The sequence below is a fragment of the Electrophorus electricus genome, chromosome 15, assembly GCF_041902795.1.
Source record: "Electrophorus electricus isolate QZ-2024a chromosome 15, ASM4190279v1, whole genome shotgun sequence".
Lineage (NCBI taxonomy): Eukaryota > Metazoa > Chordata > Actinopteri > Gymnotiformes > Gymnotidae > Electrophorus > Electrophorus electricus.
The window spans coordinates 1478928-1498059 of NC_137511.1; the positions used below are offsets into that span (position 1 = coordinate 1478928).

The 19132-nt window shown below is 43.5% G+C and overlaps 1 protein-coding gene across 17 annotated transcripts in view; it reads right to left on the minus strand.

Moving 5' to 3' along the window:
• The window catches only part of exoc6 (exocyst complex component 6), a 28710-nt gene extending 14323 nt beyond the window's left edge, over positions 1 to 14387 (minus strand). For 6 of the 17 annotated variants that reach the window (XM_027021667.3, XM_027021665.3, XM_081697472.1 and 3 more), the window contains exons 1-11: positions 14241 to 14385; positions 8528 to 8699; positions 6184 to 6231; positions 5954 to 6044; positions 5513 to 5558; positions 3676 to 3880; positions 3295 to 3447; positions 2992 to 3060; positions 1651 to 1734; positions 1505 to 1551; positions 1304 to 1424 (exon numbers count right to left, since the gene is read on the minus strand). In XM_027021667.3, the coding sequence (XP_026877468.2) occupies positions 1304 to 1424; positions 1505 to 1551; positions 1651 to 1734; positions 2992 to 3060; positions 3295 to 3447; positions 3676 to 3880; positions 5513 to 5558; positions 5954 to 6044; positions 6184 to 6231; positions 8528 to 8699; positions 14241 to 14368 (1164 nt within the window). In that variant the 5' untranslated portion in view covers positions 14369 to 14385. Of the gene's footprint in view, positions 1 to 1303; positions 1425 to 1502; positions 1552 to 1650; positions 1735 to 2991; positions 3061 to 3294; positions 3448 to 3675; positions 3881 to 5512; positions 5559 to 5953; positions 6045 to 6183; positions 6232 to 8527; positions 8700 to 13462; positions 13596 to 14240 lie in introns of those variants that run through there. The other 11 variants (XM_027021670.3, XM_027021671.3, XM_027021666.3 and 8 more) reach the window with 7 other exon arrangements.
• Between the last annotated feature and the right edge of the window lie 4745 nt (positions 14388 to 19132).

The window sequence follows — 19132 nt, forward strand, 5'->3', positions numbered from 1 at the left end:
CAGTGACGCAGGGACGCTGCCGCTGTGATTTACGGCCCCTCCGCACCAGCGCGGTCCCCTCGTTAAACGCTGACACAGAGAGAACAGCCTGCCTCTGAGGAGCAGTGGACTGAGGGCGTAAATCACACTACTCAATGAGCTCCAGCGACACACAGCGGCAGGGCCACACCTCAGACAGCACACCTCAAGTTGTTTACACAGGCCAATACACACACACAGACACACACACACACACAAACACAACACACATACACCCTCACACACACACACACACACACACACACGCACGCACACACACACAAACACAACACACATACACCCTCAAATACACACACACAAACACCCTCACATACACACACACACACACACACACACATACACACACCCTCACATACACACACACCCTCACATACACACACACATACACAACACACATACACCTTCACATACACACACACCCTCACACACACACACACAAACACACACACACACCCTCACATGCGCACACACACACACACACACACCATCACACACACCCTCACACACACACATACACCCTCACACACGCGCACACACACGCACACAGATACACTCTCAGACACCCTCACCCACACACACACACACACACTTAGTAGTCACAGGTAGTCACAGTAGTCACACAAGCACTTATATACTCACAACAATTTTATATATAGACTTTTAATATATTAACTCTTAAAATATTAACCCCAAAACCGCATTTAAATGACTTTTTGCAAAACAATTGTTTCTACATTCCCCTCTCTCAACATACATAAACCTTCATAAAAATACTTTCTGACTTTCACAAAACACGTGCCATCTAGCGCAGGTCAGGATCCGAAAGGTTTTAGGCCACCCTGTGTTTTTCGTGTGAAGTTTATTTTCAAAACAAGGCATTTGGAATGATAATTGGAACCATTTCCTGGTGAGCCCTTTCAGCAGTGATCTATTAAATCTGATCTAATAGAGAGGTCACTTGGCCCTAATGAGGACAGATTGCAACAATAACGGCAGATTAACTGTGAATATTCTCTACCGCTGGGGCTGAGCGTGTGTTTGGAAGGCCCAGTCAGTTGTAAATTGGCGAGGGATTATGCAAAACCCTGTGGCTGGGGCTCACAGCCTGGGTCCGCCAGCCTGAACAAAGGGGTCAAGCCGGCTCACTCCCACTGCTAGCCAACTTTCAATCACAAAAAGAAGGCGCTCGGGGTCCAGGCCACAGAGGTGAAGGAGGGACACACTGGGGAAAGGGGGTGGGGTTTTGAGGTGGAGGAGCGCTCACCGAGTGAGTGCGGAGGACAGCGATGATTTTGGACAGGGCCATGTTCCACAGTTCTTCGGTGAACACTCTGGTGACCAGGCCTTGGGTGGCGTGCAGGATGTGGTCCTCCACCACAAAAAACCTGCGGAGAAGAGCTGTGTTGAAGGCCATCGCACGTGGGCTGCGCTGAAGGCAGTTTTAGAGGAACATGGTAAAACCTACCCGACAATCTGGTTAAAGTACTTCCTGTAGCCTTCAACAGTTTCATGCTGGGAATACACACAGAAACACACAATGTAGAGAAGCGTTTAAAAAAGGAAGATCTGCAGGAAGAGGGTTGATGTTGCTCAAAGAGCAGGAATCCATACCATGTTGGACTGAGGCTGCAGAACCAGACGGGCCTGTTTCTTCCTCTGCTTTCTGTAGTAATTTTCAAACGTCTCTCTGTCACCCTAAGAGAGAATGCCATGTTATACATTACCGCTCATTCCAACTCAGATTTCTGTCACATGTACTGAAAAGGACAGTGAATGCATTATTCACAAAGCAAAGATATGAATCATGTACAAATACTAATGACGCCTACAATATGTTCTGAAAATTGCACCATGAGAGTTTATTGCGATAACAACAGTGCATCATCACACTGCCCAGCACTATTCGGGAGTGTCAAAAGGCTTGAAACACAATACATAGTGTAAAAGACTAACATTTCTTCTGCCAAGTTCCTGCTACAGCAAGCTACAGAATACAGGAACGCCTGTGTCTCCTGCTTAGACCAGTCAAAAGCCACACCACCCCAACACCTTCCATCCAGGCTCAGCAAATCAGACCCATCACTGTGAGAATGTGGGCCAGACTGAAATGTTCTGGCAGGGCCATGTCCTCACATGGCTGGAGGAGACAAGGGCAAGGGGCACCGAGGGCAACCTCCGGGGGCGCGAACCCCGAGTAATGCATGCAGGACACGGATCATTTCCTGATGCGCTACCACACAACATTAACGGCTCCGCTCCGCGGCCGGTGTTCGTGTGATAACGAGGATGGTGAAAGTAACAGATCTTGTCATGGGCCGCGCAGCACAAGCTCGTCTCTGCCGTGAGCTCGCCGGCCTTCCCCTGCCTCGCTTCACCGTCTGCAGTGATGTGTGCGTGACTCATCAGCCCACCTTATCCCACCCCTCCTGAGCCATCTCATTAGCCAAGCCGTTCGGGACACACCATTGGTCACTGACACGTCCTCAGGCCGGGGTGCGAGGGGCATCCATGCCCCAGCTTGGCCCTTTCTCTCCGTTTTGTTTTCACAATATAACGGGGGTTAGTGCTCGGTCAAGCCTATCGGACGCTGGCCACCCCTGCACGCCACCCTCCTCCGGTTTTTTTAAGGACTTCAGGGCTAGTAATCCCCTGGGCAGCACCAGAGCACAGCACTGCGCTAACTTCCTCTGAACTCTGGGTTTAAGCGGGACATAATGCGACGGCACACCTGTGGAAACAGGATATGCCTTCTCTAGCATACGCCACTGACGTGTGGTAAACCACCTGGGGGAGCAGTGTCTGACCGATAACACACCGTCAGCACAGAAAGCAGCCGGCCGAGCGGAGCACTCCATAGGGAATACCCAAATAACGTAATAATAAATAACATTGAAAAAATAATATGGAATGATATTGTCTTTTTCAGTCACAGACAATGTCACACTTACGTACCAACACAGTGTAGATGTGAAGACACCGGTAGACAGGAGAGAAGTCCACTAGGTCGTGTGCAGTTAGAACCTCAACAGGAAACCCAAAGACTCATGGTAAGGCCTCATTATTTCAACGCTGAGCTTGTCTACTGCGAACATGACTTCACCATGCTGTGTAATTTCTCAAACAACGTCACTAAATTAAACTAGTTCTTTGGAAGCTTCTATCATTTTTTCTCTCATTTTTTATGACATTCAGAAGCATTAGAATTTTTTTGTTGTTTGGCAATTTAAAACATCAAAAAGGGGCCAGAGGTCATACTTCATCGTCCCCCTCGTCTTCATCTGTGGCGTCCTCGGTGGCGAGGCCATTGTGCTGGAAGGCTCCTCGTCCGTTGAGGCTGTACAGGGGTTTAGTGCAGCCCGCGCTCACATGCTTCTGCACAGTGCTCAGGAACGTCCTGTGCTGCTGCGCCTGGAGCAGGAGAACGTTCCGGCACAATTAGGGGGACTGTCCCGCTGGACATGACAAGCAAACGGAGCTAAGGGCAGCCCACAAGAATCCGAATCCACTTTTCACAGCCTCATCTGGTGCTGTGAAGGACCCTGAGGCCTGTGACCTGATTGGCTACTTCCAAAACTAACTAAACAAACAAAGCCAACAGGACTTGTGCTGACTGCTGCCTTCCCCTCGGACTCTCACCTGCCTCATGGCCGTCTCGCCGATCTTATCCGAGTGCTTCCTGATGCTCTCCAGGAAGTCTTTCAGGTCAGACATGGAGACCTCTTTGATCTCCTCGCGGAGCTTTGGAAGCGTCTCGGCCATGATCTGGCAGAAGCGGTACTGGCTCACGCGGGGGATGTAAATGTTCTCCAACTGCTCCATGGTTTTCAGGGCAGCATAATATCTGATACAGAGGACCACAACGACACAAAGTGTGTTACTGGAACACTAACCTTTACCTGAAGTACCAATCTCTTTTCTCTTTATGAAAGATGCTAGTAATAAGCATTTTCTTTGTTTGTTTGTTTGCACCTCAACATCTAAAGCAAGAATAGGTGTCTCGTTTATGTGTAATAAAAGATTAGGGTTCAGGAAGGGTCATCACGGAGAAGGGGACGACCCATGGTTTAGAGGCATGCGCTGCACCGAGACTCATAAATAAAAAACATATTACTATAACCTGATTAAAAATGACAGTATCATGAAAGATTTCAGTCAGGTAAGCACTGGTAAATCAGATAAACAGAGAGTGTTCACAAGATATCGGATTCTTATCCTGGACCTTTGATTTTTTCTTTGAATTCTTGAATTCAGAGAGACACCGATCACACAGCTGTATCAGATAAGGACCTCACCTGTTCATTTCTATAAGAACACACATCTGTATCTGATAAGGACCTCACCTGTTCATTTCTATAAGAATTTGTAAGGCCTTTTCATCTCCATACAGTGGAAAAAAGGTGTGTTCCCTTTTAAAATCTTGTCTAAACTGTTATCAGTGGAACGGTTGCGTCAGGCACTCCTCCCAAACATGTCGTACTGACCCACTGGAAAACCAGGTTCAAATAATGCTCAGTTATCAAGAAACGGAGCTACGGTTCTGGAAGGAGGTCACTTCTCTTGTTAACCTGTGTGACTCTAATCCGGCCATAAGGAGACCTGTTCTAATTCTGCCACAGCGTAGATTCAGGATGGCAAGGGACTTGATTTCTGTTTCAATCAGAATGGTGGCCATCTCTAAGTAGCACTCGTAGAGCGACTGATACCTAAGCCAAAAGATTTCTGGAGTAGCTGAAGATGTTTTTGACCTTTACAAACTGTAAATGCATGATTTAGCACCCACACATGCTGCAGTCTCCACAGTAAGTTAAACATTTAGCATATTGAAGCAGTTTCATCAAGATGTCTTGTAACTCATGTCGGCATGTTGGGGCCTTCAAAGAGGAACTAAACATTTCTGCACTTCCACATCCTACTCCCCATGCCACCTTGCTCCAGAACAGCACATGGCCTCGAGCATTTGCGCTAGTCTTGAGAAAACTGTTCTACACTTCCATGGAGAGTCGCCCTTCCGGGCCGGCGTTACATGTGAACTGCAAAAGAATTCCTGCTGATTCAGGCTTGGGATGGGTCATTAGGTAGAAGGGGGGACCCACGGATTAGTGGAGGTATGCACCGCACTAACTGCCTCCATTTGAAGGTGCCCCCGTGATGGGCTGGGGCAGCTCGGCGCTGTGAAGAAGGGCACACAAGGTCAATTGTCTTTGTTTCTGAACTGTTTACCCGTCCGTGATATGCTATGTCCAGCCGAGATGATGAGGATGGACAAAGAAGGGTGATTATTTTCAGGCTTGGCGTGACCTCATACAGGACAACGGCTAAAAGGAGCGAGCGCTTCCAGGGAACGCAGCTTCAAACCTCTCGACTTGTTTGTGGCTGAACTAAAGCAACGTGACTGAAGCAACACATTTCCAACAGACTCATCACCTAAGAGATCAAGTGTCGATATAATCAAAAACTTGTGAGTGGTGGTTACCTTTTGGATTCAAGCTGCTCCTTAAGTTTGCTGTACATTTCCAGAACTTATGACCAGAAGAAGAAAGAGCAAAAACAACACACATGATTAGAATCATTTTAAATCTCATGGTCCACAAAGTTCCAACAGAATTTAAAACACTTTCATGAATTTTTTGTTGTGAATTAAAAAAAAAAAAAAAAGCGCAGTTCTAAAGAAACACATGAAAGCAAGAACAAATTAAGAAATTAAAATGTTAAGGACCAGTGTGCCTGATTGCTTGCTCATTTTCCAAACTGACTAACAGGATCACTCCAATTTTGCTGCTTCAGTTTTGCCAATGGATTCACGTAGTCATTTTTGATGAAAATGTTGGAAAAATTGGGTGCAAGTGATCCACCTTTAATGGTGTGCATATGGGTGTGTTTGGGGCAGGCGAGCTTCCGATCGGCTGGGTCTTACCAGGGATGCAGAGGTGGAGCTTCTCCACAGTAGTGGCCATGTTCCTCTGCTGGACCCTGCAACGGATGACCTCTTCCGTCTGGGCCGTCACCTTCCAGAAGGTCAAAGAGCACAGAGCCCTCACAATTAACAAGACCGCTCATTCTGTGGTGCTAATGTCCAATCACGCTGCATTCCCTTCCTCCTCCTGCAGAAGGATGTGCTCATGAAAGCCCTGCACTGTACTGTACCTCTCGTCCAGCGTCCTGGAGTCTTCGATTGGTGTCGGTCACTTGGCCCTAAAAACATATTACTTTAGTTAGATCAAAAAAGGCACAGAGTGCTCTGTCATATCTGTTCTCCGTTGGAATCAGATCATGCTCCATGAGGGCTCAGGGACAAAGGGAGGCAAGTTCAAATTAAATGTGCCACGGGAACTGGAACTTTTGGCTGGCCGAGTGCTTTTAAGTGCGGTAATCACTAGTGACAGCCCTTTCTAACAGATTCTATGACAAACCTCTCGATTCTGCTCGGGATTTTTGAACTTCACTTGTTTCTCCGGGTCTGTCAAACAATTCAAATCAATGACCCAATTGACCACTGGTCCCTTCTTGATAACCTCAATGAGCTCTATGCATCGCTCTTTGTCCGGGGCAAAAAGTGCCTAGCGCTTTCTGCCAATTACATGTTCGGGGATTCTTTTTATTCCATGTTTTTTTTTTTTGTGCCGAACAGGAACGCCGGGAAGCTGATTGGTGCGGAGACCTCAGCAGCGCAGCCATGCAGGTGCAGGGAGCACAAGGCTGCACACTTTCCCACACAGGATGTCTCATTAGGTCATCGAAGGGAGCATTACTAAAAGTCTCATTAATCCTGGGACAAAGGAGTCCCGGCAACCCCGCTGACGCGCTATCGGCCCTCTCGTTATCTGAATATGCTGGTCTCTAACATGGTCCTAATGAAAGGGTTTTGGCAAGCCACCCCTCTGCTGTTTGGTGCATGGGTTTCACTCTCGGTGGGCGGTGGGCAGGGAGCTAAGGGGGTTGGCTTGAAGTCTGGTCTGGGGTTTGAGCATGCTAGTGGACGTCTCACCCACGGATGAGATTGTCCAGTGTCTCAGTGCTTAATGGCAGAATGTAACCAATATTGCTTCAAAATAGTTTTTAAGATGGTTTTCAGAAAATATAATTTGGACTAAAAACTGAGAAGTGAATACATAATCATCATTGCTTTCAGTATATCCAAAATCTATTTATATCTATGCTATTTTGACACTAGGAAATGGTCTCAACTGCTTCACCCCTTTAGAAAGCTTTTCCATCTCCTCTCTTACTCCAGCAAACACATGTCTGTACCATGCGACATCCCCGCCTACATAACAGCAGATCTCCCTCGTGCATTTTCAATCTGAACAGACCATTAATATTTTTTCAGACGTCAGCTTTCCCTTAAGGACGATTCCCACAGTGCCCTTCTCCTTGCACACAGCCAGTCACCTGCTCCTTTCTTGTGTGTGTTGTGCCACAACTCACTTTCAACAGAATGTCAAACCCTGACCCCTGACCTGACGTTCAGTCTCCACAACATGCAAGGACATTCCAGCCATATGGCTACATATGCAGATTCAGACTAAGGGATCACCTTCAGAAATAACTGAAACATAACCAACAGTGACTCTGCTGTGTGGAGGGACCCAGCTGGACAAGCCCTGGATTCCAGCATCCTGCTCTAGAGCCAGTGACTGTACTACAGGTGGGGAAGGCATCATGATTGACCTTATGAGCAGGAGGTGTCTCTCGCTGAACATAACACACCGGGGAGAAAGACGTCCCGTGAATGTAGGGCTCCTCTCAATGACAGCTCTGCAGCACATAAGTGCCGTCCTCTTGTTTCATTAAAAACAATAACTAAGCTTCAGTGTTGTTGTTTGTGTCAATTACGTTGTAATAGACTTTATCAAAAACATCAAGACACCCTCTATAAATTCTGAAAAATGAATTTTTGTGAAGTTATTTACATTTACTTCACTAAAAGATGGTAGGTTAACTGGGAATATAACAGAAAACGCCCCTGAGTAATGAACTTGCAAGATTGCAGGGTGCCACTTAGGGAAAAGGTTCCAGTCAGGCAACCTTCCAAATTCCAGAAGCAGCCTTAAGACTGGGAGGACTGACTGTACCTTCATCATTTTGTTAATATATAGCACCAGACCCTAGTGAAGACCCTTTTATAGTGCAATTATTCAAGTCAAATGTGGACCTTCAAAAAAGGTTACGACCTTTACAAAGAACTTCATGCGTCCAAATACTTTTTGTTAAGTTCTGTTTTGTATAAATTATTACCAAAACAACCTTTTGCTAATTAATAAAATTATCCCAGATTATGCCAACTTCACTACTCCACATATCAAGTGCTATTCAGTTTCTAGGTAGTACTTGTTTCCTTAGAATCAGAAACATCACTGAATAGCTTGCATGCAATTTGGAAAAACAGAAGAACGATACAAGCACTCTGATTGCTATTTCTGGGCCAGTATGTTAGTCAGGTTCCTGCTTCCTGATGGGAAAGCCCCTCCGAGGTGCTCACGGCACTTACCATCAGCTTCTCTGCATCGGCGCGAACCTTGAGCAGCTCGGTGATGGCGTCGACGAAACCCTGATGGTGGAAGTTACACATTTTCTCGATCTCTCTGTCATGGTTTCGTATTCTGGCATCGAGCTTCTCCATGAACCTCTTGTGCGCATTAGGCTGGTCATCATACACAGATCTGCAATGGTGGTGTCATCAGGTCAATGGTTATGTATGCAGTGTTTTCGTGTCGTAGTTGACTTAGGGTTATGTCTAACTTGGGCTACTCAGTGAGCAGCATCGTTTGGTAAACGTTACTGTGGATGCTGATATCTCAGAACTTCTAGATAGTCTGTGTTTTATGAATCACGCCGTTCACACGATCGGAAAGTAAATTACTTTGGTCAACGTAATAAGGACAATTATTTTAATATATGTTAAAATATATTGCCAGAAATGTATCAACATGTATAAATCTAATTTAATATAGGTGTAGTATAATATAAAATATATATAAAATACAGTAGTCCTAGTAGTGCTAACTGATGTTAGGGGCAGTGGTAGCTCAGGTGCTTGATTACTATTCAGAAAGTTCCTGGTTCAAGCCCCACCAGATTGCCACTGCTTGGCTGCTCAGCAAGACCCTTAACCCTCAATTACTCAGGTTGTACTCAGTCATAGTTGTAAGTTAGATAAAAGTGTCAGCTACATGCAGTAAAATGCTTTAATCACTCAACTGTGCAATTAATTTTAATCATTTATACTTTTAGGAGGGTTACACATAATCCACACCAATACTGAAGTTAACTTTTTCCCTTCCAAATAAAAATTTGATTCTGATTCTTCATATTAGCTTTAGAGACATGATACATGAGGCCTTAACTGTCTGAATTCCATACTGTAATCCTGGCATGCTGGTGAATGATATATTATTTGGCTCTACCGCTGCATCTACTGCGGCCCCTGTCCTGAATGCTCCACCCTTCTCTCGGGGTGGGGGCTTACTGAGAGGCCGCCTTTACCTTCGGCCTGGCCGACTTGCTGCAGAGGGACTGAACAGGTGTGGCGTGCTGTGCAGAGAGGAGCAGAGGCCGCTGGGAGGCAGTAAGGTCTGCGAGCTCCCTGGGCCCGCCTCAGCTGCTCCAGATGGCCAGTGCATGCGGTCAGTGTGAGGTGGCTCCCAGCGGGCTATACGGGTGTAGTCCTCAGGGCCGGTGAGTCACAGTGGTGTAGTAGAGGGCAAACAGCGGCACCCCCCCCCCCCAACCCATAGACACTCAGTTATCGTTGAAGGTCGTGGTGGTTGTTTTTTGTTGGTGCGCTGCGTGAAGCTGTCACCTTTATTCTGCACATTCTGGTGAACAGGAAATTGTGCTTTCTAGCAGAAAAGCAACATATATATATACATATATATATATATATATATATATATATATATATATATATATATATATATATATATATATATATATATATATATATTATTATGTCCCATGTAGGTCACATACCTGTCCCAAATGAAAGAATGTCTGTTTTGTTAAGTAAACTGTAACGTTAGCCTCCTTGCCATTCTTCAATTAAGGTCAGCCTTCCATGTACCAAAAAAATGGCTAATACCATAAAACCAACTAGCATTAAAATATCTCTACATCTGCTCACTAAACATATTTCACTGTATATTCGTCATAAACATGTCATGAGTGCGGAAAAAAACCATCAATTCAAACAATAACTGCTGCCTCCATAAGGCCTAGGGTATTACTCCTATAAATCACTTCTGGGTGACAAGTGTGATAAGTGAGATTAGACCTCGGTATTAATAATGTATTAAAACTACTTGCCAGTACTATCAAAAGCACCATGCTGTCAGAATTCTGTAAATACACTGTGCAGAGAAAACAAATGAGAATTTGATACATACTTCAAGTGCGCCCCCTTGTGGACGACAATGGAAATGAGCACTAAATATTTAAATACATTTAGTCTTGACAAAATAATTTGTCTCATCTTATATCTACCACTTTACACTTACTGAAATATTAATGAAATTAATGTAATAAGATGTACAAGTTAAGCCAAATAATTTCTATGTGGTGTGAACATGCCTCTCACCAACTCAAATAGAGCCATGAATATCAATCTGAATAATCCTACATTACTTCGTCCACAAATCCCAGCCACTTAATTACATCTGCATTTCTCAAATACTTTCATTCACCATCAGCTGTCACATATAAAAAACTAGAACATCTAATGGCATGCTTTCCTGAGTTACATGCTCAGATCAATTAAGTTTTGTTATTTGATGTTACTGGTCTGCTCATATCCTGTTGCGCTGACTCAGCGTACCCACAGCCAATTAAAGGGTACGTCTTTAGGGGTGAAACGCACAGCCTCGACTAATGTCCACTGCTGCTCCACACAGAGGAAAGAGCAGGTGAGCGTGTCAAGGTGGCAGACGCTTCCTTCGAGCCCCATGCAAGGTCCACTGTGACCTCAGTGGCCAGCTGACAGCAATACACAGGTGTGGTGGTGACACGAGTGATATCACCATAAGGTTACCTTCATCAATAAGAACCTTTTACAAATGTGAACTTCTGCTGAATGCGATCCCAGATCTACGCAGCACAAAGAAATGCTGAACTCAAAAAAACACTTCAGAATGGACTGCAAGGGCAAATTTCCCCAGATCTAGATTAGGCCTAAACCTAGATTAACTGACTCTGCAGTTCAGTGCAGGACTAGGCCGAACCTTCCCCAATGCACAAGCTTGAGCTCATGGAGCACAAACGTGCGAGTGCGGTCTCAGTTTGAGAAGGTAACTTCATTAGCAGCTCCTTTGATCTTCCAGCACTGCCAGCGGCTCCTGAAATACTGCCATAATTTCAGGTTTCTTTATGGTCACCCAGCAAATTACCTCCTCATAACAAACCAACATTACCTCCCCATTTCAAAGAGTTCCTGCTTAGTTCCTTACTCGAGGGCTGGGAGAACAGATGAGCCCATGTGTAGTGTGAATGCAGCCTTCAGCATAAATGAATGTTTTTCCATCAGTCAGTAAACGGTTCAACGACACCACCTGTCTGCTGAAAAACGTCCGTTGCTGTTGCCTCCCTTGTACTTTAAACCTTATAATACTTATGCTATATCTTGGTAGGTTAGTATTCCTTAATCCCTCTACAACCCCCTCCTCCTCACTACTGGCTCCTTATACATTAGAGCTAATCCCTCCACATTTTTTTTTAAACATTTACATTTTCACAGCATTAAGATGATACTTTTACAAATATGAATGAAAACAACTTGTATAATTGAGGGTTAAGGGCCTTGCTCAGGGGCCCAACAGTGGCAACCTGGCAGTGTTGGGACTTGAACTGGTAACCTTCCGATTACTAGTCGAGCAAATTTCTTCAGATCTACAACACATCTACATCTACAACACAACTCTTGGCCAGAGTCATCAAGGACAGCTCACTTCCTATCCATTTGTTGGGTGCACACGGACACACACAGACACGCTCAAACACAGACAGAGTGACAAGGTTCTCCAACCACATTGCCTGTTGTTCCTCCTCCTTCCTGTTATTGTGGCCCACAGATCAAAAGGTTGCTTTCTCATGCCTTCTGCCAGGAAAGATAGTGAAGGAACATGGAAGTCCCACCTTTTTCACTCCCAGGCTCTACAATCGCTGGAGATGCAGCTATACCACAGACTGTATCAGCTCTGAAGAAAAGCGGCTGACAACAAACAGCAAAAGGACACAGCCCACTCCTATGACGTTGACCTAAAACAGAGCTGGACGGTAGCGTTACATGAAGAAAGAATGAAATTGCCATGACTCGGCAACATTAACACCGCAAACTACACCTCAAAAGAGGCCGGATGTTCGGACCCAGCTGATGGCTACTGCCACTATGCCACTGAGCAAGGCCCTCCAGGCACTACTGCTCCAGGTGGACTGGCCCGGCAGCTACTCTGGCATTCAAAGTGCCAGCTAAAGAAAACGTAAATCTCTTCACACCAGTCCTGACTAATTTAAACAACTCGTTAACTGGTTATAAAGAACACCGTCGGTCAGTAGCAGTACTAATTGAACAGGTGTGCCAAGCGTAGCTCGAGGCTAGGTGAGCTAGCAGGTTAGCTTACATGCTAACGTCACCTGTTTCAATTAACGAGCGCCAAACTCGTAAGCTCTGGCCGTTAAACGCGCGAGCGCAAGTAAACCGTCACATCTGACCAAAGCACCCTCGAGACGTTTACGGTCTCTGAGAAAACCGTTAAAGGGATGAGTCTCGCGGTCAGGTGTACATTCGCTGGTCTTCAGCTAACTAAATAACCCCAAAAAGGAAAGTATGCCTTTGCGAAATCTCAAAATAACGCGAACGAAGTCTAACCTACGGGGATGTTTTTAGAAAGGTTCGTTAGACAGCATGCGGGTGTCACTACGGCGCATTAGCCAGCAGCCGTTAGCCAGACCGAGTGCTTCGTGGCCACAGGGCGATGTTGTGATTATACCAACTGTACAGGTTTGTTAATTACTGGGAGATTTGTCATTATGGAACAAAACCTCCCTAACATAATGACACAGCTAATTATCAGTCATGTGGTGGCCTGTGTAAAAACATTAAAACAAAAATGCCAGACAGCTCAAGACAACGTTACCAGGTGGACAGCGCTCCTACCTCTGGCCTGACCTACGAATAACAGTCCTGAGGCAAGAAATAAATAACAATACCTGAATTATTGACAGTATCTTCTCTTGCTCATCCAAGCTACCCAGCTAAATTTATTTTAGAATTTTTAGTGGGCTGACTTCTAGCTAGCTAGCTAGATTGCAACGGGGAAGTTAACGTTGTCTTAGCAAACAAAGGCCCGATTCCATCCATCTTTTCGTGAGGAGACATACTACAACACGTTACAAACAAAAACCTCGGAAATATGAGACAAGCCAAATCTCCTACCGAAGCGTTGGACCGACGCAAGCCGTGTCCGTGCTTTCAATTTCTTGCAATATACGTTCATGCTCGGTGATGCACTCCAAGGTTTCATTCTCCGCCATGTTAGTTGTATTCATCACAGTGCTGATTTGTGACAATGCGGCTGAAAACGCAATGGCCATTGTCGACCGACAGAGGGAGATGTTTGGCAATCACTACGTGTCGAGATGGATTTCGTTGCCACGCATAAAGATGTCCTTAGTGTTATTATATTTAGACCTAATTAATTAATTAATACCGCGGTTTGAGTTATGTAATTAAGAGTACACACTGCTGCCAACCAGTACGGTTATAGGCTATTGTTATTGTCAGAGCAAATTAATGGAGAAGCCCAATATAATTATCACTGGTATTATGCTATTACTATGCTATTACTGTTAATGTTGTTGTTAGTGGTGGTAATGGTAGTAGCAGCAGTAATATATAGTAATAGTATTGCATCTAGTTAGTAACCTGTATTAATCAGTATTTATAAAGACTGCCAATAGTATTTATTGGTAGTTTCTAAAGTTAGATAGCTACAGCACAGCAAATCTGCTAGAGGGTTGTGGCCGCATCACACACATTTTTCAGCTGTTCTGAATTTCCCTCCTTGTACAAACAAAATTTGTAATGATTCACATAAAGCTTGATATAGCCAAATGGCTTGCATGACAATGCAAAATACCAGTCACCAATGCAAAGGTCAGTGCTTTCATGTAAATCATTCTCTTTTCACTTATGCTAATGAGGACAATAATACCTTAAAGTTGTTCCCAAAGGCAAGTCTACGGATTCAAGTTCAGCCAAAACGTTCCCGTAGGTTTTTTCCTCTCTTAGGTCTTTTCCTGGGGGGCTTGGTAGTGGAGCCCTCAGCCTTCTGTCTTCCATGTTCCCCTCTCTGTGAAAAGTGTGTTGAGGGTTGCAGAGCCCCTCACCCCTGTGCTCCAAACAGGATAACATAGCTCCATGAGTCAGTCAAAAAGTGCAACGCATGCAGAAATCCAGGCCCCGTGATCCTCAGTACTTTGAATCTAACAAAACAGACATAATCACTTTTTTTTGTTAAATATTTCCCATGTTACAGCTTAATTGCATGCTATTGAAGGACCAGTCCATATAACATGTTTTCAGAGATTTGGGTTTATTTTAAAAGGTATTTGTCTTTCTACTAAAATGCATTTATAATAGTATTTTCTGTTAAAATACAGCATGAAAGCTTGAACAAGGGCCTGTCACAGTGCATGCATGTGTGCGTGCATGTGTGTGTGTTTCAGAGAGAGCAAGTAACAGGATTATTATTATAGCAATAATAATATTGTTGTTATTATTAGGCTATTATAATGAAGTTAATTTGTTAGTTATGAATAATAATAATATGGTAAGGAGAATTGTGTCTTCCTTATATTAATATATATAAACAGAGAGCGAATACTTGATGAAAGGGAAATGGATAGGGAAAGAGAGTTCCTATTTTACAGTCTATCTGGTTGTCTCACAAATCTCACTTTATTAAATACCACATTTTCTAAACAATTTAACCTGTTGGTGGATCGGAAATATATGACCACCGGATGGCGCTGTAGCTCCAGGAAACATCGGTACTCCATTAGGCCTCAATTTCTCCCGCTTTACATGTAATGCTCATGCAATAACTTTTTGGAGATATTTTGGAGAAATTCAAGGTATTTTGGTATTAAAATGGTTTCTGAGTAGTAAGATTAATCACATGAGTCTGGATACTGAAATAATTGAGAATGTTCCATTATTGCAAAGCTCCAAAGTTTAATTTGTTTTCCTAAAGGAATCCTCCAGTATCTTTCAACTGAATCTCGAGTCACTGTGTCTGCAATGAATAGTCAGTTAATTATGGACAGTAATGATATGTTTGATGAAGCCTGTGTGTTACTAATCATCAGAACTCATCAAAGTTACTATCTGTGGAAACTGTCACACTCCCTGCCTCTGCTCCTCCCACACTACCTCATACAGCCTCGCTGTCTCCCTGATCACCGGTCACTCCCTTCCGATCTGTTTCCCATTTCCCATCTCTATTTAATCCCTGCTCCCCCTTGCTTTCTGTGCAAAGTCTCCTGGGCCTTCTCTTGAGTCTGAGTGTTTGTGTTTGTCTGGTTTGCTGTCTGACCTTGGCTTTGAGTTTTTCCTGCCCCTCTAATAAAAGTACGTTTGCAATTGTGTGATTTGTACTGGCCATCCACGACAGCCATATGCTACAGGTGTGATAGATTAGGTTGGATCCTTGAAGTGTCAGTAAGTGGGAAAAAAGTTCTGGAGCAAATCCACAGAGAAATATTGGTCTTTTCCAGGTTCTAAACATACCAGATTCTACTCGATTGGTATCAAGCCCTTCATGAGCAGGAAGAACAGCGTGGGCAGGGCATGAGTTTCCCAAAATGGGATTTGAACCCATTTTTCATTTCTACTAGTGTGTCCTTATGCTGTGATACGAAGTCTCCCCCATATTAATTGAGCAGTGACGGTTGCCCTTGTCAAATAAATAGCATTATAAATGGATAAAATTATAATTATTTTTAGAAGGTTCAAAGCAAGTTTTGACATTACTAATGTCCTGTAATGTTCTAATGTACTATTATGGTCTAAGTTACTGTAAGTCCAGACTTATAAGTCAGTAATATATCCACCTCACATTTATCCTGCACTTTATGTTGGTTGCTTTTGTCAGCTCTCACCCTCAAAACACTGACCAGAAATTGGCTGTAAAGCATCCTTTGCTTTTATTGTAGTTTTTTTGTGAAATGCCTACAAGGTGCAGACAAAATACTGAAAAAAAACCCCAGAAGGACTTTGAAATAAATTTAAACAAGCTTCAAAGAAAAAATGTAGGGGACTGAATCACAATTGCAATGGCATCTGTGTAGATGAGTCATATTAGACTAAATGACCAAAACACCAGTTCCAAATCAGTTCACAGTGCAAATAAGATTTTCCATTTTTCCATTGCTCAAACATCTTAACAACACACTATTTCATTATGCAGTTCAGGACTTTTATGACTTTTATGATTGATATGTAGGTTACTTAATTAAAATTAAATGTAAACATTTCATTTACTTTTGGTAAATGTTTTCAGAAAACAAGGAAAGCACAGAGGCATGCACTCAAATGAGCAAGAAGTTTTTGTAATTTAAACCATTTGCTTTTATTTATTGTAAGGTGGACATGTTTAAGCTCATGCTGTCCTCATCGTCACTGTTTCCTTGATTTCTGAATTTTGTATTTGTCACAGTACAGCCGTACATGTATATAAGTCTTGTGTTTGAGTCTGTGTAGGTCGATGTTTGAACCCAATAGCCTGTGTGCTATGCTCGTGTTGATGTGACTAAATAAACGTGTTTGTCCTACAAACTCGTCCCCGCATCTTGCTCAGCCTCCACATCACAGTATTTTGGAGAGCAAAAGCATGAAGTGAAAGTTCCTCATTTTTTAATGTTTTCAGAAAAACCTACAGACAGTTTTTAAATAATCCTTCTGCATCTTAACGCATAAATACTATCAGACTAGTTATTACTGCAAAGCTGGACGACCTCATAGCAGTTAGACTGGCCATCTACCCTGCCTTGTTTTAGTCGACGCCTTTAAATGATGGGCATGTCTTTTACATGATAGGTGTGTCTTTGTCAGATGTGCATCATCTAATTATAGTGCTCACTTGGGTTCTAATATATATGTTTTCCAATGGAACTAATACATTATTTCAATTTTTAGATTTTAAATTTTATATGTACTGTATTGTATTGATTTTACAAACATACACAAAATATACTTTTAAAAATAGCAGCAGTTGGAATCGACTTGTTGCAAAAAATATGGAGTGCTTGTGTGAATGTGCCTTTGGCATTTTAACTTTGAGGTTGTCCTGTTACTCATATGACAACTATATAATCAGATCTACAGTCATACAGTCAGTATACTAGCATAGACAAGCCCCTTTTACCGCTCTGTGCCCACTTACCTGAAAGAGTGTATTTAGCAAAGGTTTTGAGCTTCTCCGCTTTGTTACTAATAAGCCTGAATCAGCATGAGTCATGTCAAGCCCAAATCCTTCTCTTAACCCTCTCCTAACCTCTCCTTTCCCTCTCTTAACCCTCTTTTAACCCTCTCCTTACCTCTCCTAACCCTCTCCTTACCTCTCCTTACCTCTCCTAACCCTCTCCTTACCTCTCCTAACCCTATCCTAACCCTCTCCTAACCCTCTCTTAACCTCTCCTAACCTTCTCCTTACCTCTCCTAACCCTCTCTTAACCCTCTCCTTACCTCTCCTAACCTCCGGACCATGCAGCTCTTTGCTGTTCTGTGAGCAGCACCTATGTTATATCAACCTGTCTGTGAAAACTCAATGAAAGCCTCTGGACTGCTAAAAAGTGCAAGTTTGTTCAATAAAATTCATTCATTTAAAAAAAAAAAAAAGTAATTTCACTTTTTACAAAAAGGTTGTGCAATTCTATTTGTAATTTCCATGTGAATTCAAGTACAAACGAGTACGAAGAAACATTTCAAGCATAATTCAACATAATCCTTGTTGCATTGAAGGATGTGCACCAACATCACGGCAGCAGAGAGACCCACTTCCTCCGCTCCCAACCCTCTCCTAACCTCTCCTAATCCTCTCCAAATCTCTCCTAAACCTCTCCTAACCCTCTCCTAACCCTCTCTTAACCCTCTCCTAACCCTCTTTTAACCCTCTCCTAACCTCTCCTAATCCTCTCCAAATCTCTCCTAAACCTCTCCTAACCCTATCCTAACCCTCTCTTAACCCTCTCCTAACCCTCTTTTAACCCTCTCCTAACCTCTCCTAATCCTCTCCAAATCTCTCCTAAACCTCTCCTAACCCTCTCCTAACCCTCTCTTAACCCTCTCCTAACCCTCTTTTAACCCTCTCCTAACCTCTCCTAATCCTCTCCAAATCTCTCCTAAACCTCTCCTAACCCTATCCTAACCCTCTCTTAACCCTCTCCTAACCCTCTTTTAACCCTCTCCTAACCTCCGGACCATGCAGCTCTTTGCTGTTCAGTGAGCAGCACCTATGAGCATGCCTGTCTCTGTTTGATTGAAATGCTACCTTTGAATTATTCACTCCTAGGGAACAGTAACTCTCAGGTATTTGGGGCAAAAATGCACTCTTGTGGGTTGTTATCTGTGCCGCTATCATACTCATGTGGGTGCATCAATCGTTCATTGTTTGTTAGCCGCATGCCCCTGCGGTTAGTTCACTAAGATAAAGAACACTGCATCATATCAAAAGCATAGCCAGTCTATTCCGTGGTAGGTATAGATGCCAGACAGTACTGCAGTACAGCAATTGACAGCTTTTAGCTTTACTGTCTACTGTTTTATTCTGCCCTGGCTTAGGTAACTAAGATAATGCAAAGTATGCCATTGCATGGACACTCATGTTAAACTGCAGATGACAGTCTTATTAATCTCTTCCTTTTTCTTGCTGACGTACATCCAGCTTTTAAGAAATGGTTTTTTTGTTTGTTTGGTTTGGTTTTTTTTTGGTCCAGATGATTAATTTTCAATATAGACAGGATGTGGTTTCCACTATTTCCACTTGGACAGCTATATTGGTATTTGAGCTGAAGCACAATAAACTAGCGGCTTTCAGTCCCAGGC